The following is a 24,216-nucleotide window of genomic DNA, read 5'->3' on the forward strand; positions in this document are numbered from 1 at the left end:
AATGGTAGGAATTTTCGCTATTTGTGTTAGAAATAACAAATACTGTGAAGAATAAGCAATGTTTTTTTGAATGCCCATCGTAGATGGGATGTATTATGGTATCATGCTCAGTGTCCGTCCATTAACTTTTCCTTGTAAACGCGATAACCTCAGTTTGACTTATCCTAGGCTCATATAATTTGGTGTGTATGATACTAGCATGGATCCCAGGAAGCCTATTGATTTTGAGGTCAAAAGGTCAAGGTCACAGTGACATATTTTCGTCTTACCCTTCTGCAGTCTTGTAAACACGATAACTTCAGTTAACGTAACCTACATGTAGGCTCATATAATTTGGTGTGTATGATACTAGCATAGATCCCAGGAATTCTATTGATTTTAAGGTCAGAAGGCCAAAGGTGAAGTCGCCACCTTCCACTTCTCTTGCTTGACCAACGACTCCATTTTCTGTGTTACAGACTGGTGTATTATGTGCTCGCCTTAGCAACTCTTTTATTTCAGGTCCCCAAATCAACATAACTCTGGCAATTAATTGCAAAATCATACTTAATTGTTGGTGTGCTTCATGCAGCAAAAAGATAACAATCTTTCTATGGTTACAACTGAAATTTGTCATCGGTAGGGACGGAAGCAAATATTTTCTTGCAACCCCCCTATGCCTTAATGAGCAAAAACATTCGAGAACACAACACAATAAAAGAAACGGGTAAATCTGAATATTGTGATGAAGAATTTGCTTCTAATTTTAATTGGCCATCAAAAGTATTGAGAAAATGCTACATGATATTAATTGTCCAAAGTGCTAATTCATCACAGATGCACAAGAACAACATGGTATGATTCATAGATGTGTCGTAAAGAATTGTGATAAGAAATGCACAATTTCTAAAACGAGTTCATAATTAGCAAAGGAAATCACAAGTTTGATATACACAAGTTGTATAAAGCGGGTTCATCAACTTCAGCAAATCCTATCTTTGACAAAAAAAAAAAGAATAGTGCAATATATGAAAGCAATAAATAATTCACATTGGTTATTCTAAGACTTGTTCTTATAATGATCTGGCAATGACCAGCCTAGACAGCCAATAATTTATTCTAAACTTTGGTTTGATTTAAACTATAAAATTTGAATTGCAACTTCAGAAAGCTAACAAGGAAAGGGTATTTTATCGGTTAATAAATATTAAAGAATCAAGGTGATAAATTCAAAACAGTGTTTAGTACTTACTTTATAAAGTTTATTCAAAGTAAGTAAAAATTAATTCTTATATGATTCCAAGATGCATTTACAAGTGAATACAACTAAGTATTGATGTTATGATCTGGGGGTGATTCACAAAGATTTAAGTATGACTTAAAGTCGCACTTAAATGCCGATGCAGACGTGATATGCATTGCGCAATCTTATTGATCAATATGGAATAGTGCGCTTCCTCTTGGCATGATCTGACCAGTGCAGTCATGCCTTTTATACAGCATGCGACTAGGCATTTAATTGTGACTCTAAAGGTGACCGCACACCTTACGATTGGTCTGCGACTCGATTTCAGAATAAAATGTAGTAGAATTTGATGCTAATATTGAGACTTGGAATATCTTACTGTGTAATGTTCTAAATCATTGTACCAGAGCTGCCAACATTGGGAAGATAGAATCCAGTAGATTTCGCGGAGGTATGGTTTTGTGAGGGAGCGGCGGAACGTTGTCCCACGGATGGGAGTTTTGGGGAGCAAAAACACATTAAGAAAAAAAAAAACATTTGATTTTTTAAATAATTCATAAAAAAATGGATTCAACAAGAAAATACCTTTAATTGTCCAGAGGGGGAAGGGGCTGCAGTTATGGTAAACATACATGGTAAATGAGCTTGCCTGGCCCTGCAAAGACTTATAAACTCTTTGTGGCCTGTTTAAAGTCTCTGAGGGATTCCTGTGAAAATTGTCACACAGTCCCATTCCGCTTGAAAATTATCTTTATATTTCGAAAAGTATTTTGTCGTCTTGGTCATGGATGACTCCATCTCCATGATCTCCATGGTCACTGACAATGCGATTGTAGTGTGGATGAATCAGGACAGGGCATGCTTCGCACATGCACGGCTCAGCCAGCAAGCGCGAGGCCCAGGCTAGCTCACTCCCGAAAGAGAAAATGTTCGAATCCGATCAACCCAAGTGAAAGTAGGGGAAAAAATCTCCACTTTGCTTCTGTTCTTCAGGATTGTCAATAAAATTATTCCTGAAAGTAATCCACTTGTTAATCCCATGATTTATCCAGTTTCAGCTCGAATAAGGCGCACACAAGCTTACGAAAAACGCCTCGCAGCGCTCGTGGACTTCCCTTCTCCTGGCGCGCGCGTGGAGGCCAGGCAGGGCCGGCTGTGCCGGGGATCGGAGCATCGGGGGAGCATGTGCATGGAGTGCCGCTGAAGTGTTTCCGTCGCACACATTGCAAAACCCGGAAATAAATGACTTGTTAGACTAGTTCACCAGTCGTTCAGTAAAATTATCTTCATTTACATTGGAAATCAACGTACGATTATACAAAAACTGGTAAAAGCTACTGGGTAAAATGAAAATGTGATAAGGAGTTTCCACGTGGGTGTTAGGGAGTTGAACATGCTAGACTCGTAAAACAGTCGTTTGTATGAATTTTACAATTTAACAGCTAAAAATCCTGATTATCCGGGAGATTTTGGCATGGGGTCGGGAGAACGGGAGATTGGATCGCAATCCAGTATTCTCCCGCAGGATCCGGGAGACTTGGAAGCTCTGTAAATGTACGAATACCTATGTTCAAATCTGTGACTCTGCTATCATCCTTCTTAGCATAAAAACGAATTTAATTTCTAGTCGTAATGACGTCATAGCAGTCGTACGATTGGCTACAATTTGAAACTAATTTGGCCTTTACTCCAAAATAAAGGCTTGCAATCTTTCAAAATGGTTATATTAGTATTCTTTCAATTAATTTTAACCTCAAATAAAATATGTTCCATTCACATTTTCAGAAAATGAGCAAAATGCGATTTGTTCCAAAATCGGATCGCGACAAGTTGTAAGGTGTGCGTTGGCCTTAAGTCATACATGTACTTAAATCTTTGTGAAATGTTAAAGGTTCAGTCATACACAGGATTGTCAAAGGGGAATCAAACCCAAATAAAATATTGCTTTTTAGAAAGAAAAGAAAAATCAGAGAAGTTAATATGTGAAGGTTTGAACAATATCGGATAAACAAAAAGAAAGTTATGAATTTTTTAAAAGTTGTAAAAATTGGTATTTACAATACCCATGGAGACTTCAAATTGGCCGCATTTGTGATGTCATAGTGATGATAGGCAAGGACTACCCTTGCATGTCATTTTTTTTTCAAAAGGTCTACTTCAAATTACATTTTTCTTTCATGAGGATGTAAAACAATATGCCACCTGGGTTATATTTTGATTATGCCCCCAGGGGAAAAAAGTACTTGGGAGAAAACCACAAATCCCTGATAATTATTAAGTGCATGGCCTATGGGAAAGTTGTCCTTGCCCCTTGTCATAATTTACTTACCCAGTTCCCAATTTGAAATTTACATAGTCTTAGGGAACTAAATTTTAAAGCAGCCATAACTTTCTTATTGCTTGTCCAATTTCATCCAACTTTCACCATTCTGTTTTTCTTATTTAACTCTTTTCCAACACAACATTTTATAAACAAGGTTGTATTCCCCTTTAACAGTGATTCAAGGTTACATGTACAAAGATAATACTCAAAATTAGATTTCAAGGTTTCATTTTATTTTACACAGAAGCTGACCACTAAGAGTAGACACAATGCACCTGCAAAATATATTTTTTTTAATATTTGGGAAACTTGCTTGTTGTGTATACTTTGAGAAAACTTTCTATGTCAGTTTTAGTACTTACATGTGTTCCTTTTTTAATTGAAATATGTTTTACTAAAACAGCATCTTCAATATGCAATGCATCTGTGACAATTCATATTTATGTTTTCTCTTCATTACTCACAGCATTCATTTTGAATTTCACATTGGTATTCTAAAAATTGACATTTATGAAGAGCATATATACAATATACATCAAATTACAATTTTTTTTCTATATACATCACTATATACATTGAAAAATAACCCCCTACTTAAAAGGAGATGAGAAGATATTAAGTAAATATAAATTTACTTCATTATTAACAGTATCTATAATCTGAACTGTGGTTCTAATCTTTGAATAAAATGGGACAATGATGGAATAATTGTATATATCACCATCCTCAGTGAAAGCCTATGGATTTTATGTGTTGAACAATAGGGCAATACAACCTTATATCTTCCTAAATCCAACATACAGCAAGATGATACACATAAAACTTTGTGGACATCTTATCGAACCATGAAATACCGACACATTTGTATAGCATGGTGACCTTCGACCTGTGACAATGACTGCAATTTTATGGTCATCGTTTTTATACCAAAGTGAACACCTCACAACAAACTTTCTGTGCATTTAAGATTTTTTTTTACTACCATACCTCGGCAAGGAGTGATGAAAAATATTCACAACCCGTATTTGGTGGGATTCGCTCCATGGAGGCCCAAAATACACCTTCATGAATACATGATTTGCCCCATTGAAGTCAATGTATTATTGGCTTGGTACTGTATGTGACATTTAGAACCAGACCAATAATACACAGACTTTAATGAGGCTAATTATGTATTCATGAGGTCCCATCTTGGACAGCCAAGGACCATTTCCCACCAAATTTGGGTTTTGCAGGTATCTCATGCTCAATCGAAATATGGTGTCACAAATGCTGAAATGCATAAAAAGGAAAAATTGATGACGTCACGCTTTGGTACTTTATATTCTCTTCAGCATCTTCCTCTGTCAATATGGGTTGCTTAGCCTTGGCCAATTTCTTCATCACTCTGATAATGTACTCTCCTAGGGGATTCCTCGTGTTGGGTGGGGTTTCTTAGTTACCGATGGGGACTCTGTTATCCTTGGCCCACTTCTTCATCACTTTGATGATGTATTCTACCTCGGGGATTCCTCGTGTTGGGTGGGGTTTCTTAGTTACCGATGGGGACTCTGTTATCCTTGGCCCACTTCTTCATCACTCTGATGATGTATTCAACCTGGGGATTCCCCGTGTTCCTCAAGATCTGAAGAATGTCTCGTAATGTCTCCCTGAGATTCATTCAAAGATAGAATACAGTAGACAAATAACAATAATAATGATAACAATAATCGTCTGGTGCACATCTGGGCCCCGTCTTACAAAAAGAGTTACGATCGATCCAATCGATCATAACTCTATGGAAATCCATCAATGTCATAATAATGTCACAATGACGGTCCTTTGTAATCAAAGAGAAGCACATTGAATTTTCAAGGAAACAATGAATGCTTGAATATACATCATAGAAAATATTTTGAACAAACGTGCATAATACATGTTGACATGCTGGCCGTCCATAGTTGCGATTGATTGGATCAATCGTAACTCTTTGTAAGACAGGGCCCTGGCGTATCAACTAACTTGTATATTAGTATACAAATATTATCTAGATCAGTCGCTTGATGACGGAGAAGTAATTTGATTCTCTGGAACGTTATTAAGGGTATCGACAGATCAAGCTTTCACAATGCATTACAGTTAAAGCCACATAAAAAGTTAGAGTAATGATCGGAAAGCACAAAGACTTGTGTCTGATTGTTTAAATATCAGGTGCAGATTTATCATACTCCTCCTCCCCTCCCCCAACATAACCACTGCTACAATATCACAACAGGGCATTTATAAAGCATGCAGGGTTTCCACAGATATTTGAAAACAGAATTCCATGACTTCCTGTGACGTCCCGGGAGTTGGGATGTCACAAAACTGGAAAAAAATGGAAATCATGAACACCAATTATAATAGCAGAGTATGATCACAGAGTATGAGTTGCGAGACACAACAGACTGGAAAGCTGCAAAAGCCAAGAGGCAAATGCAATTCCATGACTTTTCACAAATTTTCCAAATTCCCTGACTTTCCATGACCACAATTTTTTCCAAGATTTTCCATGACTGTGGGAGCCCTGAGCATGTCTATCTACTGTACAATACTCTACTCCAAGGCCCACTACCATAACTATCCCATCTCTAGCTTGAGCTGCAGCTTTTAGCGCTCTGATGGATGGATTAAACTCTCCTAGGTTCATGTGCAGCAATGATCTGTTGAAAGACTCCCACACAGGTACCCATCTTTTCACTCAGCAGGGACATAGTCAAAGCCGGTCCTTCCGAGTCAAAAGGCCGCAGGAGAAAGCCTTCTCCCATAGACTTTGTACACATGACTCGGCCCATGGCCAAGGCCGAGGCTGGCACAATGTGGCCTCGACTACATCCCTGGTACTCGGGGGTTAGGGTCTAATCTTTCCAAGACGTCTAACGCTTTGAAAGCATAGTAGAACTGACCTATCCACTATCACCCCTGTTGAGATTACACTTACCTTGGTTCATGACCAGCAATGATTTGTTGAAAGACTCCTACACAGGCCCCTCTCTTTCCCTCCCAGTACTCAGGGTTAGGATCTAATCTCTCCAACACGTCAAATGCTTTGAAGGCATAGTAGAACTGACCTATCCACTGTCACCCCTGTTGAGATTACACTTACCTTGGTTCATGACCAGCAATGATCTGTTGAAAGACTCCTACACAGGCCCCTCTCTTTCCCTCCCAGTACTCAGGGTTGGGGTCTAATCTCTCCAAGACGTCAAACGCTTTGAAGGCATAGTAGAACTGACCTATCCACTATCACCCCTGTTGAGATTACACTTACCTTGGTTAATGACCAGCAATGATCTGTTGAAAGACTCCTACACAGGCCCCTCTCTTTCCCTCCCAGTACTCAGGGTTAGGATCTAATCTCTCCAACACGTCAAACGCTTTGAAGGCATAGTAGAACTGACCTATCCACTATCACCTCTGTTGAGAATACACTTACCTTGGTTCATGACCAGCAATGATCTGTTGAAAGACTCCTACACAGGCCCCTCTCTTTCCCTCCCAGTACTCGGGGTTAGGATCTAATCTCTCCAACACGTCAAACGCTTTGAAGGCATAGTAGAACTGACCTATCCATTATCACCCCTGTTGAGATTACACTAACCTTGGTTCATGACCAGCAATGATCTGTTGAAAGACTCCTACACAGGCCCCTCTCTTTCCCTCCCAGTACTCGGGGTTAGGATCTAATCTCTCCAACACGTCAAATGCTTTGAAGGCATAGTAGAACTGACCTATCCATTATCACCCCTGTTGAGATTACACTTACCTTGGTTCATGACCAGCAATGATCTGTTGAAAGACTCCTACACAGGCCCCTCTCTTTCCCTCCCAGTACTCGGGGTTAGGATCTAATCTCTCCAACACGTCAAACGCTTTGAAGGCATAGTAGAACTGACCTATCCACTATCACCTCTGTTGAGAATACACTTACCTTGGTTCATGACCAGCAATGATCTGTTGAAAGACTCCTACACAGGCCCCTCTCTTTCCCTCCCAGTACTCGGGGTTAGGATCTAATCTCTCCAACACGTCAAACGCTTTGAAGGCATAGTAGAACTGACCTATCCATTATCACCCCTGTTGAGATTACACTAACCTTGGTTCATGACCAGCAATGATCTGTTGAAAGACTCCTACACAGGCCCCTCTCTTTCCCTCCCAGTACTCGGGGTTAGGATCTAATCTCTCCAACACGTCAAACGCTTTGAAGGCATAGTAGAACTGACCTATCCACTATCACCCCCGTTGAGATTACACTTACCTTGGTTCATGACCAGCAATGATCTGTTGAAAGACTCCTACACAGGCCCCTCTCTTTCCCTCCCAGTACTCAGGGTTAGGATCTAATCTCTCCAACACGTCAAACGCTTTGAAGGCATAGTAGAACTGACCTATCCACTATCACCTCTGTTGAGAATACACTTACCTTGGTTCATGACCAGCAATGATCTGTTGAAAGACTCCTACACAGGCCCCTCTCTTTCCCTCCCAGTACTCAGGGTTAGGATCTAATCTCTCCAACACGTCAAACGCTTTGAAGGCATAGTAGAACTGACCCATCTGTCATGAGTAAAAGAGGAAATGCCTGTTAGTTACAGTAACATAGGGTCATAATAAATTTGTATTGATAGATAGTCCAGGGGCCACAAAGATTAGCAATCATCGAACATTTTTTAAATGATTGACTGCTTCAATTACAATGTACGATTAATCGTGAATATCAAGCGTACGATGAATCGCTAACCTTTGTGTTACAGGACCCTGGTGTATGTTTCATAAAGCCGTTTGTCAGATACAATGGACTTTACTAAAATGATGACTGGTGACCCTTTCTTGTTGAAAATGATAAACGCAAGATTTTAGTAGGAGTTGATTAAATTCCTAAGAAAGGATCACTAGTTGTTGCTCATAAAGTCGCTATTAACTTACAAACAGCTTTATGAAACACTCGCTAGACAATGATAAAGCAGGAATACAGATGCTGAAAAAAAAAATCAGGAGGGCATAAATGCCAAGACCAAGGCCAAGGATGATTTGAGAGCTCTGAGGCCAAGGCCAAGGACTAGACCAAGACCAATACATCTGAAGCCAAGGACAAGCCTACAAAACTGTCAAACAAACAACTGATTACTGATTTAGTCATCACCTACAATTGCAATCTTGATTTTCATTGTTTCCTGTCACTGGTTCTTGAGCATTTTTACCTGAGTAGTTACTAATGAAAGCTTAGTTGCCATTGATGGTAAGTTCTCAGCTAAGGGCACCCAATTAAAGGAAGGTCTACCTGATATTTTAAAATATGAACTTCCGAAAACATGAAAATGTAAAGTTTATGCAAGTTTTCGAGTAAAATTTACTATCCTCATTCCAACTTAGAAAGACAGTACTAATGAGAGATACATTACCTTGTAGCAGTCATTTGCTATGAGCTGTAAAAGACTGAATGAGTCTCCTGATGTTTCCATCTTCAGATAGAGCTCCCATGCCAGACGAGCCTTGCGATTCATTATATCTACGAATACGAAAGGAATAAAGACACATTATTGTCAGTTTTCAGGGGGAGTTTGACACCATTTGAATGCCAATCACAAAGAGTAGATTGAGAATTATAACCAGTAGATGTTATAAAATGTCACTGGAAATTGCTTTACAGTAAAGTCATTACAATCTCATTATTCCCGGGTTCTGTCAATGGCGATTGCCCGAAACTTATGAAATCAGGCTTGACCAAAATAATTTCTTGCTGGTACACCAAGTTCATATAAGTTCATATTTATTGGAATCCAAGCTCATGGAAATGTGCTCTCCACCAGCATTACAAACATACATGAAACACATACAAAGCACATATAAAGGATGCGAAAAGCAAGTTCACTTTCCCTCAAAGGAAGTCGCTATTCGGTATTTCCAATGCTTTTCACAAAGTCAGGGATAGGCAAATGATGACTATTTCCCAAGAAAAGCTGATGCCTTCACAACTTTCAATGACTAGACCATACAACTCATCATTTGATTGCAATTTTTCTATTTAATAAAAAAAAAGAATGGCTAAGATAACATGCTGTTGGCAAGCATTTATCAATTTAACATGACTTATAATCAAGAGAGGTAAAGAGGGGATTGACGCCTTGCCAAAGGAAGCTGGTTCACAATGAGATTTGAACACACAACCCTCTGATTACAAGGCAAGAGTCAGAACCTCTACACCATGAGTCTTGTAAATAATGGAATCAGGGGAAGATTTCATGAAAGGATTTTATCTGACAAGTCCTGTTTTATCCGACAATTACCATAGTAACAGTACCTCTCAGCCAATCATAATCAAGGAAGGTTGTCAGATCTGGGGGGCGTTTCATGAAAGGACTTGTCGGACGTTTTATCCGACAAGTCCCATTTTATCCGACAGTTACCATAGTAACAGTACCTCTCAGCCAATCAACATCAGAGAAAGATGTCAGATCTGACAACTTGTCGGATGAAAATGTTGATGAAACACTCCCCTGACATGTCGGACAAGTGTTGATGAAACACTCCCCAGAAATCATTTCACTACTTACAGCACTTAGCCAGCCAGCTGAGGTAGACATAGTCCTGTTTGTGTCTGTCATTCTGGATCAGCATGAAGATCTAGAAATAAGAGATTACGGAGAAAAGAGTTACATCCCTGCATCCGATGATCTAATATTCCGATAGGTTTATTTCCAATTCGTCTGATACCAATTCCTCCAATTGCCAACTTGTCTACTATCATTTGGTCTACCATCAGTTAGTCCACTCACCACATGGTCTACTTTCATTTAGTCTAATGCTATTCCGTCAAATAACCAGTTGGTCCAATAGTCATTTGGTCCATATACCATGTGGTCTAATTAAACTAAAGTGTTAATTGTGCACAATGAAGGAAAAGAAAATTGGTATTAGACCAACTGGTTATTAGACGGAATGGTAATAGACGAACTGGTTATTAGACGAAGTGATGATTTCACCAAATGGTTGTTAGACGAAATGTTGATGGACGAAATGGCATGAGACTAAATGAAGGTAGACAATGTGGTGAGTGGACGAATTGGTAATTTACCTTCTGATACGCTGTCAGATAAAAAAGACAATATATGACACAAGGTACTGACTAGACAAATACGGTGAAACCTGCCATGATATAGCTTTGATGCGAAGGGGCTGGTGCTAGAAAGTTATGTGCAATCAGTTGTAAGAATAAATGGCAAATTTGTGATTAATCTTATCTCCAGCATAGCAATTCATAATTTGTTGCAGGAAGCAGATCGGCAATTGATAAAAAATTTGCAAATGAATCGCAAGATGTTTGGTTGATTTTTAAAGGGGAAGTTTGCATTGTCAAAAATTTTAGTGTAAAAATAGCCGAAAAAATTGTAAAAAAATATTGGAAAAGGTTTGAGGAAAATCCATCAAAGAATAAAGTTATTAAGAATTTAAAGTTTTCGATTCGTGCCGTCATATGCAAGCAGCTACCCCACATAGAGCATGGTAAAAAAATCAATGAAATGCCATTTTTCTCTGAAAAATTGAAAATATATTTTATTGTGCCTTCAATATATCAATAGGCAAATCATTTCATACCCGCTCCTGAAAGAAACTAGAGCTATCACTGAAGGTGATTAATACCCCGGCCCTACACTGTTATCATGGCAACAGTTTCCAACACATGGAAAAAAATATGTCTTACCCATATTTACCTTAAAACACCACAGACCATTCAAAATTTGAAGAAAAAAAAATACAGATTTCATATTGCATAACATAAGGGGCAGCTACTCGTATACGACGTCACAAATCAAAAACTTGAAATTCAAATAGCTTTCTTAATAATTGTGAAGCGCTTTGTGCAGTCGTATATTGATAAAGCGCTATATAAATGTCAATTCTTATTATTAATCTTTGATGGATTATCTTCAAACTTTCACCAATATTTTTTTCTGCTATTTTTACAACAAACTATTCGTCAGGGTGAACTCCACCTTTAAAATCTACTATTAACTTGTAATTGACTTCAAGTTTCTTCAATTATTATTATACTTCAAACTATCACTACCTACCTCTTCCGCTTCCTTGTAATTGCCAGCCATGGCCTTGGCTTGAGCATAATTAAAGTTAAAGTTGTCATCGTTGTAGAAGTAACTCTGTAATCAAAGAACATGGAAGGGGAATGGCGTAACTCTCTACATATGTTTGCGTTATAACGGTTCAGTTCAGGTCCACCTCAATTAAACATTTGTGATGACGGTTTGACTGTCCGCGCTTTTGCATATGAAGTGCGTGCAGAAGTTGTTTGCTTTGCTACAGTACACGTTTCCTCTGGGAGTTGTGCATTTTAACAATTCGCATGGCATCGCCGTGAAAATCCCCAAATATCTCAGAAACTGAAATAAATAGCTGCCTAGAAATTTAGTTAATATGAACATAATAGGACTTGTACTTTCATTTTCTGCAAAAATCTCAAAATCAATTCGTTGACTACAACTGACTCATACAACGGTTCGGATGAACGCTGACAATAAGATTAGGGGGGGACCTAAAGCTGCGCACTTTGTTTACAAACGCTAAAACTTTGGCATTTTTCAGAACACCTCTTGATTTCGCCGCCCAATGCAAGACGGGGCCCTAAAGCTACACAATCGATTTATCATGCAGAGAAATAATATTTCTTGTGCCTCAATTTCTAAAATATGTTCATATTATGATAGGAAAATACAAAATCAAAGAGAATATAACTCCAAACAGTTGTCGGTTTTCTCTGCATTTAGTGAGTCATTGCAGCCTCTGTAGAAAAATTGAATAGGAATTGATTGTCATACTGCAGTCGTCACTTTTCATACAGAGTGCGCATTTTGCCGTTGATATTGCAGTGGTGCGTAGCTTCAGGACCCCCTACCATATCGTAGACAGAACAATATTAGACGTATTGTATTTATGACTGTGAAGGCATTTTGAAGAGAAATACTGTGCAGTGGACACCTTTTCCTCATCAACAGCCATAGCTCACAATACCTATTCATCTTTCCAACAGACATATTTTAATACGATCTACAGAATAGTTCAATTACCTTACCTTTATTGAATTGAGATATATGAGGACATCGTCAAATTGTTTGAGGATGAAGAAACAGGATGCCATGCATTGTCGACCAGGAATTGTGTCTGATTTAAAAACATGAAGGAAATCATAATTTTCAAAATAAAAAATGGGGGATATTATGAAGATTAATCACTAAATTGTTGGGCTGACTGGAATGAAGTGTGCAAAGTAAATAGAAAGACAAGTTCTCAATGAATTTAAGGATTTGTAGCTACATGTAGTGTTGGGTGTTTTACAAGATGAAAAAAACATCCACATGCTTGTGAACATATTATAAGAGTGGCTTAAGGGTCCTATCTGTGGGACCTGGTAATGAGGGTTAATGCTTTACCATTAGAAAGACATTACTAGATTTGCTTGCTTTGAACAAAAGCCGTAGGCTGAATATTATAAACATTATTTTATCATATCTGATCTCCTGTATGGTTTGGCCTTCCTGGAAGGGTTTGTCTCGGTTTTCTAGTTCATAAAAGGCTGCAATGCTTTCAAGTTATTATGATTTTGAGCAGCTGAAGTAAGAATAAAGAACAATGATGGTGGAACGTAAAAATTACAAGATCTATTTTTTTCCCTTGAAAATGTCCTTATCCTAACATGCTGATCAAACTTACCACATTCACTAGCTGATCCACCCACAAGCTGAAAGTACTGCTGAGCTATCTTCAGATGTTCTCGCTGTCAACAAAATACAAACCAATAATCACATGGTAGTCCAATCACTTTATTGGTCCACCCTGTGAAGTTTCTCAACGAGATAGAACATAATGGCTATGCTAGTACAGGTCAAATTTGTCTGTTGTATATTCATGTGTAATGTACTCTGAAGGAGTGCCAATTCCTGTAAACTGAAATACAAGACTCTCTGAATGCTTGTCAATTTAATCCCCTAATGTGACCTCACCTAGTAATAAACATCTATCCTGGGGTATGATGATTACACAAAATAGAAGACTGATTGATGTACATGTACCGGTATTCAGAGTCTATAATGTAAAGAGCTGTCATCATTATACATTTCGGAGATATCACAAATATCTTGAATAACTGACTCCTTGACTTACAATACTCTGCCATTCCTGTTAGAATTTGAAGAATGCAATTATAATTGAATTGCCAGTTGAATCAATGATCTTTCATTCAATTCCTTGAAAATGTTATAATAATAATAATAATAATAATACATATGATTTATATAGCGTCTATTCCATTTTGATTAAATGCTCAAGGTGCTTAGAAGAGAGCAAAACATAAAAGTAAAGAGAACTAAGAGAAGTACAAGAAAAGGTAAATTATAAATGAGGAAACATGTCCGTCTTCAACCTAGTACCTGCTGGTGAACAAATGCAATTTTAGGTTGCCCTTAAAGGATGTTGCAGAGTTTGAGTTCTTCAGCTCCTGTGGTAGTGAATTCCACAGGGCTGGTCCGGCACGAGCAAAGGCTCAATCGCCCCAGGATTTTTAAGATAGTGGAATATGTAAGAGACTTGATTGGGATGATCGCAGTGTGCATGCAGGTTGATAGTGGTGTACAAGAGACTTGTTGTAATCGGGTGTGGATCCATTGATGATATGATAAACCAAAAGTAGAACTGGCCTGAAGGACGAGACTACATGTACTTCAAATAAAGACCACAACATAAAGTTAGAAGTATCTTACCGATCCTTGCTCTTGTCCCAGAGCTGCATTGACGACGCCTTTGAGGATGTATTCTTGAGGAGTGGTCGGGTCTAGATTCTTGATCAGGTTATATGCTTCATTAACATCATCTGCATGAAAACAAACGATCATGATCTCAATATACAAACATCAAAAAAAAAAAAAAAATGAGGGTATTTCATAAAGCTGTTCATGAATATATATGGCAAGTCAGATGTTTTTTTCAACTAAGTTTAATTGCTCAAATAGTGTCTCATATCTTCGGGATACGCACTACATGAATCTAATTATCATTATTAATATTATTATAATCCAATTAATATTTGTATGCATTTTTTGCTTAAGTTAAAATATACAGATATCTATTTGTATATAGATGGATTTTGCAAACTGAATTTGCAAACTGAATTGTCCAATAAACATTGCTTTCATCTAATCGTAATTCAGTGAGAGTGATGAACATAATTGAAAATCATTTAGAGCTTCCGTGAGGTGATGATACAACTCAAAGTTTGACAAATGAACTGTTCTTTCATCGGCGTACATAGACAACTTAATTTCATGAGTATTTTTTAATCTTATGCCTTGAATGTTTTCATTTTTTCTTTTGTCTATGGCTAGCGTTTCTATAGCTAATATAAAAAGATATGGAGATAAAGGATCCCCCTGTCGAATTCCTTTTCCTACCGTAAAATATCCAGTTGAAACGTTAATGTTCATCACACAGCTTTCAATATTTTTGTAAAGAACACTGACAAAATTGCAAAAATTATTCCCAAAGTTTGGTTCACATTTCAATACTTCTATTAAAAATTGGTGGTTCAATAAGTCGAACAATTTTTTTAAAATCGAGGCTTAATAAATATTGATATGATATTGCGACTTGTTTGATTCTTATCTTTAATCCTATGTTTTATTTGTATGTTGTACCATTAATTTTTATCCTTCAGATTAGTTTCATAATACTTACAAATATTTTGTTTCAATTCCATAATAGTCTCATGTCATTAATCATCACATCATTAATAGTATCATCATTAGTTGGTTCATAGATTAATACTGCTAAAAATTCAAAATCTATAACCAGTAAAAAACTCATAGTTTGGTAAATATTGCAAAAAAACAAAACAAAAAACTTTTGCATGCAAATGAGAAAATGTCACACCTTGCTTGAGATAATAGATGACCAAGTTGAGCCTCGCCTCTGGAATGACGTCGATGAGGGGAGGGAGAACTTGAAGGGCCCCCTCTCCAGCTCTGAAGACGACAAGGTTGTGTTTGATGAGATCCTGAGCAAATGTAAAAGAAGGCGAGGCCAGATCTTGAAGGTTCTTCAGCTCAGCCTGTAAAGAAAGAGAAATTAAAATAATTCATTATCTATATAGTGATTTCTAATGATGCATTAAAAATGAGTACTTTGGTATGCAGGATTTGTATGCGCAGTATGAGATGGTGTTGTACAAAACACAGAAATCTGATGAATATTCCATAGGGTCACATAAAAAAAATTGTTGTAGAGTATGTACACAATGTAAAATATGGTACTTATTTTGTCAGGCCTCTACAATTGCACAATAGACAATGCAATAAGTACTACATGGAATCATAAAGAGCTAGATGTAAGTAAAACTTTCATAATCAATATGATTTCATGAAGCAGGGTCCTTTTAATTGAGTGTGATAAGTGTCACAATATGCTCAATCATTTTTTTTTTGGGGGGGGGATTGTTAAAGCTAACAATAATCATATTGGACGAGTTCATTTCATGGTAACCAGAAACATTAATTTGTTAGGGCCAATATTGTTCTCATCTACGGTTTGTGCAATACTGAGTTCATACATGTACATGTTAGTACTATCAATTGTTTATGATCCAGTTTTCTTTTTACCAAAAATCGCTGGGAATACACTAAATCAAGTCCTACAAAAAAAAAAAAAAAAAAATGTAACTTCAATGAAACACAACCATCTTTTCAACAAGATGTCGCGATGTTTGAGAAATACTTTAAAAAAATGGTATATTAATTACGATAGTATTGGAAAAGTCATACAAAGTGATTACCTGTAAAGGTAGGTTGAGTTTCTGATACACTGATGATTTGAAAATGTTATTCTTCTCAACAGCTACCTTTGGATCCTACTATCACTTTGCTTGTTAGAAAGAGTCTCCTTTGCCTTTTTTTTTAACGAGCTACGAAAACGTAAGAGAACATTACAAATGATGTACACAAAAGATAATTTGGGTAATCTCATACCTCAGCAGCCTTGCCGTTGTAGAGTCTGAAGTGATTGCAGGCTTTGAGATTCAGGGCGATGGCACTATCAGAGTAGTTCTGGAGATAAACGGCCAAGACCTCCTGGGAAACGTCGTAGTAATCCAGCTTGTAGTAACACAGCGCAACATAGACATTCAAGGCCAAGTATTCCCTGCAAAATAAACAAAATAAAAAAAGGAATTTTAAATTTGATGCTAAGTACTCCCAGCAAAATAAGCAAGATACAAAATTGTTTTACATACTAATATGAATGTATATACACAAACAGCTTTGGCTTATGAAGACCTCTTTTCGGTATTTTGTCTCTCTGTTAATGCTCGCAAACAAAGTACCGATTATTAGGGCAGTTCTTATCATATTATCTTTATATCTTATGAAATAATAATGTTGATAAAAACTTCGCAATCAAAGTACCGATTATTAGGGCAGTTTATCATAGTATCTTTATATCTTATGAAATAATAATGTTGATAATATCTCTTGATAGGTGGCAGCAAGACACTTGTTGGTGTTGGGGTAGATACAATACTCTAGTCTACTGAGAAAGGCAAAGGAAAAAAAGAAAACCCCCCCCCCCCCCGATTTCACCCTTTACTGGATCAAATGAAATCATAAATTGTCCCTGTTCCCATCTCATATTCTATATTCAGAATATTCCTTTAAAAATAAAGCAGCAACAAGATTTTTTTTGTGGCGGGGGGGATGTGCATGTTAGTTACACTTACAGTATTGTATAAATGTAATATACTAATACTAATATTTAATACTGTATGAACGATGATATAAAGTTTTAAACAAATAGTAATAGAAATCAATCCAGGAAAAAAATAAAAACACATAGTGAAATTCCAAACAAACAAATTGAAAAGGAAAGAAAAAATTGTGAGCATATACAAAGACTTAAAGGACAAGTCCACCCCATCAAAAAGTTGATTTGAATAAAAAGAGAAAAATCCAACAAGCAAAACACTGAAAACTTCATCAAAATTGGATGTAAAATAAAAAAGTTATGACATTTAAAAATTTTGCTTAATTTCACAAAATAGTTATACGCACATCCTGGTCGGTATGCAAATGAGGAGACTGATGATGTCATCCACTCACTATTTCTTATGTATTCTATTACATGAAATATTCTAATTTTCTCCTTATTGTCAAGTGAAACAACGCTTGATTCCTCCATGAACAGAAGGAACTAGCATTGCTCAAAACTTTATGATTCAGTCGAGTTGGTCCCTATTGTCAAATCTCTAAAAAATGAAATATTGTACAATTCAAACAATAAAAAACAAAAGAAATAGAAAGTGATGGACATCATTGACCGTCTAATTTGCATGTCACTGAGTTGTGCATATCACTGTTTTGTGAAAAATAAGTGAAACTTAAAAATGTCATAACTTTCTTATTTTACGTCCGATTTTTATGAAATTTTCAGCGTTATGCTAGTTAAATTTTTCTCTATTTATTCAAATCAACATTTTTCTGGGGAGGACTTGACCTTTAATAATAACAATTTATCCTTCAAATCCAGTCCAGCCTCTTACCGATTATCAAGGAGAATGCGTTTGTAGATGTCGATGGCTTCTTGGTAGTGACTTCTGAGATAGTGAATGGAGGCAAGACTAAGCTGATCCTCAATGATGTCTTGTAAGGATTGATGGTAGTTCATCAGCCGATTCTCATCATTAAACTAAGAAAAACAAAACCAAACATTACCCCAAATTTGGTTAATGATATGTCTGCTTATAGAAACAAGAGTACCTAAATACCACTGGTCCTCAAAGTTTAGTTTGCACAGCTTCTAATAATCATCATCTGCTGTAATCTTCAAAGGGCTCTGCTAAATAATAGGGGTATGATAGAGTTACTTATCTCGGACCTCTCCTATATATTCCACCCCCTTCCTCACCCCTTTCTTCTCTTTTCTTTTTATCGCATCACATTTTTTTTTTTTTGGGGGGGGTCACCCCTGACCCCTCCCTATAACAATGCCATTGTCTTACCTTTTGTGATAGATGAAATAGAAGCCTGTTCTGTAATCCACTCTTGGGTCCTACATATGACCAGATAAACAGAGAAAAATACAATTGATAGGAATGAAATGAAATCTGAAATTTGACGTATTGAAGCTGTAACTTGCCATTGATCTATCTAAATCAGACATGTATAAAACATATTTGAAAAAAAAAAAATTCTAGGAATTCACAGTTTATATTCATAGATACTGCAAGTTTTGTTTAGATATTTCTTTTGCCGCCATCTTGTAGCCAACACAGCATACATAATTTTGTTAATGTAACTTTGTTTCACTACGAGCTTCTGTGTTAAAATTTCCTGATCAATTCCAGATCTATTACTTCATTGTGAATTTTAATTTAAACAAGTGGAATGCCTCTGGCCGTCTCACCTGCATCACGCGATTCAATATAGCAGCAGTGCTGATTTTGAAAACTACTATTACTCGCACAAGATGTTCAGTGATACTTGGTTACTCGTATTTCCACGTTTTATGAATTAGACCAATACACTTATAGAGATATGATGGCAATTCAACAAATACCCCCAACGTGGCCAAAGTTCTTTGACCTTACATGACCTTTGACCTTGATCATGTGACCTGAAACTCGCACAAGATGTTCAGTGATACTTGATTACTCTTATGTCCAAGTTTTATGAACTAGACCAACACACTTTCAAATTTATGGCTGTAATTCAACAAATACCCCAATTTGGCCAAAGTTCATTGACCCTAAATGACCTTTGACCTTGATCATGTGACCTGAAACTTGCACAGGATGTTCAGTAATACTTGATTACTATTATGTCCAAGTTTCATGAATCAGATCCATAAACTTTCAAAGTTATGATGGTAATTCAACAGATACCCCCAATTCGGCCAAAGTTCATTGACCCTAAATGACCTTTGACCTTGGTCATGTGACGTGAAACTCATGCAGGATGTTCAGTGATACTTGATTAACCTTATGTATAAGTTTCATGAACTAGGTCCATATATTTTCTAATTTATGATGACATTTCAAAAACTTAACCTTAGGTTAAGATTTTGATGTTGATTCCCCCAACATGGTCTAAGTTCATTGACCCTAAATGACCTTTGACCTTGGTCATGTGACATGAAACTCAGGCAGGATGTTCAGTAATACTTGATTAACCTTATGGCCAAGTTTCATGAACTAGGTCCATATACTTTCTAAGTTAAGCTGTCATTTCAAAAACTTAACCTCAGGTTAAGATTTGGTGTTGACGCCGCCGCCGCCGTCGGAAAAGCGGCGCCTATAGTCTCACTCTGCTATGCAGGTGAGACAAAAAAAACCAAGTTAGGATAAATAAACAGCCCCAATTTCTTTATGGATAAAATTATGATCTGTTTCTCTTATGAGTTTTCAAGAAGCAAGTTCCATTTTTTTAAATACTTTTTTCCCCCTTCACCCTATGAACACACACTTAACAAACAGGTTTGACTAAAATTTTATTTTAAGGTTTTGTATTACAAAAATATTTATTAATGTTTTGTGTTTTTTGTTGTACTCGTCAAGATTTTTCTTTTGGCTCTCAATATCAGGTTTCCTGGAGAGTAAAACCAATTTAAAGGTGCATTTTAAACACGCTGTCTCAATCTTTTTTTTTTTTAGACATCTCCTCCCACAAAACCAAATCCAAAGTTTATTTCTAAATCTGCACATGTAGTTTATATTATTGTTTGTTTGGCATCACCCGAGCCTGGGAGGCGAAAAGCAAACTGAATCACTGTGACCCGCAGGTCTGTCCTCCCGATATATTTTATTGGGGGAGTGCAGGTGGACCACAACACCGGGGTTTCCCCCTATTGTTATACGAATAGTGCAGTGGGTTCTTAACGTGCAAAGGTGGTGACTCTCCTATACACGGGTCTCCATTAAACGTCCTTATCTGAGAGACGGAGTGTTTTCCACTGTAACATAGCCTGCATCTATGGAACAGGGGAGAGACGTTTACACACAACGCACTGGCTTCACTCATCCGCCCAGGGTGGACTTGAACCCAGGATCTTTGGTTCAACACGCAGACGCTTTACCGACTGAGCCAACTTCGCTCTCTTCCTATGGCCATATCCCATGCAAACAATACACCCCCCCCCCCCCCCCCCGGTTTTGGTTTTTGTATCAACGGCGGGTTACCTTTATTGCAGGCTTCGTCGGCCTGGGGGTACATCCCAAGGAAGAAGTAACAGCATGCGAGGTTGACCCACACTTCCGGGTTACAGGTTTCTTTCTTGCTCAACTTCTCGTACTCCTCCATAGCTTGCTTGTAATCACCGAGGTGAAAGAGACAGAAGGCCAACCACATGTCCGTCTCATCAGAACCCTTACCGCTGTGCCGAGTGAACTGCATGTAACATGGTGAAAGCATAGTCTGGTAACAAATTGGCCATGGTCTAACTCTGTGCCAACCTATATAGGAAGCTGAAACTGTATTGTCCAGACCTACGGTTTTGTACATTGCATGTTTATGTTTGCTGTGCTGCTTCAAAAGAAAATAAATCACCAAGACAGATCATCTAAAGAATTTTAAGAAAGTCCTAGTTTGATCATACCTGCATAATGATTTGGTAGTATTTATTCATCATACATAGTTAGCAGAGTTTCGATTGATTGATTGATAACAAATTTATTTCATTCCAAAATTTCAACAAGGTTACAAAGTAAAGTCAAATATAATAAACGTTATGAAATGAAATAGTAACCTTCTAAAAAGCAAAGCTTGTTATTGAAGGTTTCCTTCAATAAATAAGACATATTAATGCATATAAGAAAGTTTATATAGGCCCTACTTATATATCTTCGTGTTGGATGATGAAATTGCTATTACGAGCCAGAAGAGAGATTTCTGCTTACCTCTAATAATGTACAGGCCCCTGTGTAGTCTCTGAGATCCAGGAGTTCTTTCAGTTTTGGCATCTGTTTCTTCTTCTTACTCTCCTGTGCTGGTGTGGAAGAGCCTGGCCCCGTGGCCGGCTTTTGCCTTGAGAGCATCTACAGGTGTAAAGAGAAGACATAATAGATCATTTTGAAGCCTACCTTTGGTTGTGGTAGATGTAAGACATTCAAGATTCTTATTCCAGTTTCATCTCTTTATGAATGATGAGCCAGATGTAAATCATTTCTATTTCTTTTACACACGTAATCAAATGAAAACATTACAACGTTACAGATGCATATCCTCGATATGCGTCTGTAAGTAACATTGGCGAAGAACAAAAAGAAACAAGATGGCGACGTAAACATCGCACAAGTTTCACCCGTCTTTTCATATTTTTCTTGTTTTTTTTAAAAAGAATTCATGTTTAAAAATGAAATCAATATCGTAGAAATGTAGGAAATGAAGTTGTAATCACATTAACATAATTAATTAAAGTTAGGGCTAGGCCTAGTCTAGATCTTTTTTAGAAGTAGAAATCTCAGGGGCGAAAGTTTCAGTTTTTTGCAGTACACGCACATGAATGGGACGCAATCCCTGGCACCGTGGAGAGTAAGGATACGTTATTAAATTATTTTCATGCTCAAGGAGCCTCCTGGCTACTGTCGACATCCTGGCTGGGTCCACGGTCTTGAGCTCCCCCGCTTCCAGCCCGACGGAGCTCAACGAGGCTCCCCCGCCTCCGGCGCGGCGGTGCTCATCGAATTGACGACACTGTCACTGTACTAACTACTAGACTATGCGTGCATATCGCAGCGGGTCAAAAATAGCGTCCAATGTTGCCTAGGCCACCCCGGCCGTGCATTGATTCAGACTGTGCCTACCGCAAGCATTTTAACTTACCATTTTGAAGAAATGCGGATCTTCCCTTGATGTCTGGTACTATAAAATGCTGACTGATGAGTATAAGGCTGGTCTTCTATCACGTTTTTCTCCTCATCTCGAACTTAAACCTGAATTTTATGGAAAATTCGGCGAACTCCGCCTCGGCGAAGCGGATCGTTATTGAAAAGCAGACACAGGAATGTTGTAAAAGACTTAACACAAGAGGGAGGCAGATACAATGACTTCAATAATAATAATAATCATGATAAAGGGGGATAATAAACATGATTCGTTTTCAATTAGCTCTATGCTGAATTATTTAGCATGGATGACTACAGAACGACTTTGAAAGTGGTCCGTGGTCCCTGGAAGATGAAATGAAGGGGGAAAAATGGGAATCATTTGTACTCCACGTACTACATGAGGGGGAGGATAAAAAGGAGAGTGAAGTTGATAAAGGTCTGTCGGTAAAACTTTCCTATTTTCGTCGTGCGCTTCGCACACCGCACGAATACTAGTAGATCACTATTTTCTTATGCAGCATTCAATATTCATTTTTTTATAGCTTTCTACATGCAGCTTAAACGTACAGTAGGCTTGCTCTGAAATTTGTGATTAAACATCAGGACTTTAGTGGACGAGGCGTCGATTCTGGGGGGGGGAGGGGAAATCGCCCCACCAATGAAAGCAATGTCCCTTTTCAGGCCCACAATGTAAATAAAAAAATTATGCTCGCGCTTCGCACTATACCAGTAATTATTTAGTTACATCCGCATCTTGTTCAGGATGTGGGTGAGGGAGGGTGTTGTGTGTGTGTGTGTGTGTGTGTGTGTGAGAGTTTGTTTTGTGCGATCGAGCGCCTTTGTAATGTTTATGATTCATGATTTTGCCCCTCCCCCATCTGAAAAATGGATCGACGCCCCTGGCTCTAATTAAAGACAAATATCAACTACAATAGCTAGGTTTTATGACAAACTAGGGGTGCATTAATAAAGAGCTGCCATTTATATCCCTGACATTCTATCTTGTTCATTCCAGCTGACGATATAGTTCAAATACCATGCACATAGAAACGTGACTTGCTTCGTTATGGATGACCACCCCCCCCCCCTTCAGAAAATGATAGTTAAATTTCTTTGATGAAGTGTCATGAGCGGCGCTATAGGGTAGCATCGAGGGGGGGGGGCACTTGCATTGACGAGTGGATACCATGCGCGACCATGAGATCTCAAAAAGCACCCTAAACACGTAATTTCCATATTCTGAAAATGCACCCCTTAACAAGTATTGGCGTGTAAAACCCTACCCTTAACAAGTATTGGAAACAAAACGATACTATTGGCACGGTATTCCCTGCATGAGTTGAACCCCTAAACAAGTACAGCGATATTTCAATTGTTATTTCAATTGTTACGTCGGCCGTCGTTTTTACCTTTATACCTACTTCAAATGGCTTAGTACAGCCCCACTCGCGCAAATTGTACTCTAAACACGTAGTGTTGACTCTTAGGGCAAAAAGTTCATCCTTTATAAAACATTTTAGTCTTGATTTTTTATACCCTCGCAAATTTGACCCTAAACAAGCTTTTCTTTTCATTATTTTAGTGTTTTGACACCCTTATTACGTTACGTACGTAACGTGCCCTATCTTGAAAAAGACATCCTTTTACGTGGTTTTTTTTGGTCGCGCATGGTATCCACTCGTCAATGTAAGTGGCCCCGGGGGGTAGCCTACTTGTAAAGGGGGGGGGGGGGGAAGCTTGAGACGTACACCCTGAGAGTGATCTATTTTTTCCTTC

The 24,216-nt window shown here is 37.8% G+C and overlaps 1 protein-coding gene across 2 annotated transcripts; it reads right to left on the reverse strand.

Moving 5' to 3' along the window:
• Window positions 1-719: 719 nt before the first annotated feature.
• Window positions 720-22,669, reverse strand: LOC129268976 (intraflagellar transport protein 56-like). Of its 2 annotated transcripts, XR_010294743.1 has the most exons (16): window positions 22,436-22,628; window positions 21,511-21,648; window positions 20,794-21,001; window positions 18,619-18,668; window positions 18,160-18,305; window positions 16,595-16,766; window positions 15,504-15,681; window positions 14,339-14,448; window positions 13,293-13,356; window positions 12,655-12,743; window positions 11,642-11,725; window positions 10,124-10,193; window positions 8,972-9,078; window positions 7,993-8,126; window positions 3,075-5,197; window positions 720-1,524 (listed from the first exon to the last, which is right to left on the reverse strand). XR_010294743.1 is itself a non-coding variant. In XM_064105147.1 (15 exons), the coding sequence occupies exons 1-15, from the start codon at window positions 22,436-22,438 to the stop codon at window positions 5,080-5,082; spliced, it is 1,671 nt and encodes a 556-aa protein (XP_063961217.1). In that variant the 5' UTR covers window positions 22,439-22,669; the 3' UTR covers window positions 720-5,079. The 2 variants fall into 2 exon arrangements, 1 of the variants encoding a protein (XP_063961217.1); XM_064105147.1 differs by having other exon boundaries at window positions 720-5,197; window positions 22,436-22,669.
• Window positions 22,670-24,216: the final 1,547 nt, after the last annotated feature.

Source organism: Lytechinus pictus, chromosome 10, assembly GCF_037042905.1.
Source record: "Lytechinus pictus isolate F3 Inbred chromosome 10, Lp3.0, whole genome shotgun sequence".
Taxonomy (NCBI): Eukaryota; Metazoa; Echinodermata; class Echinoidea; order Temnopleuroida; family Toxopneustidae; genus Lytechinus; species Lytechinus pictus.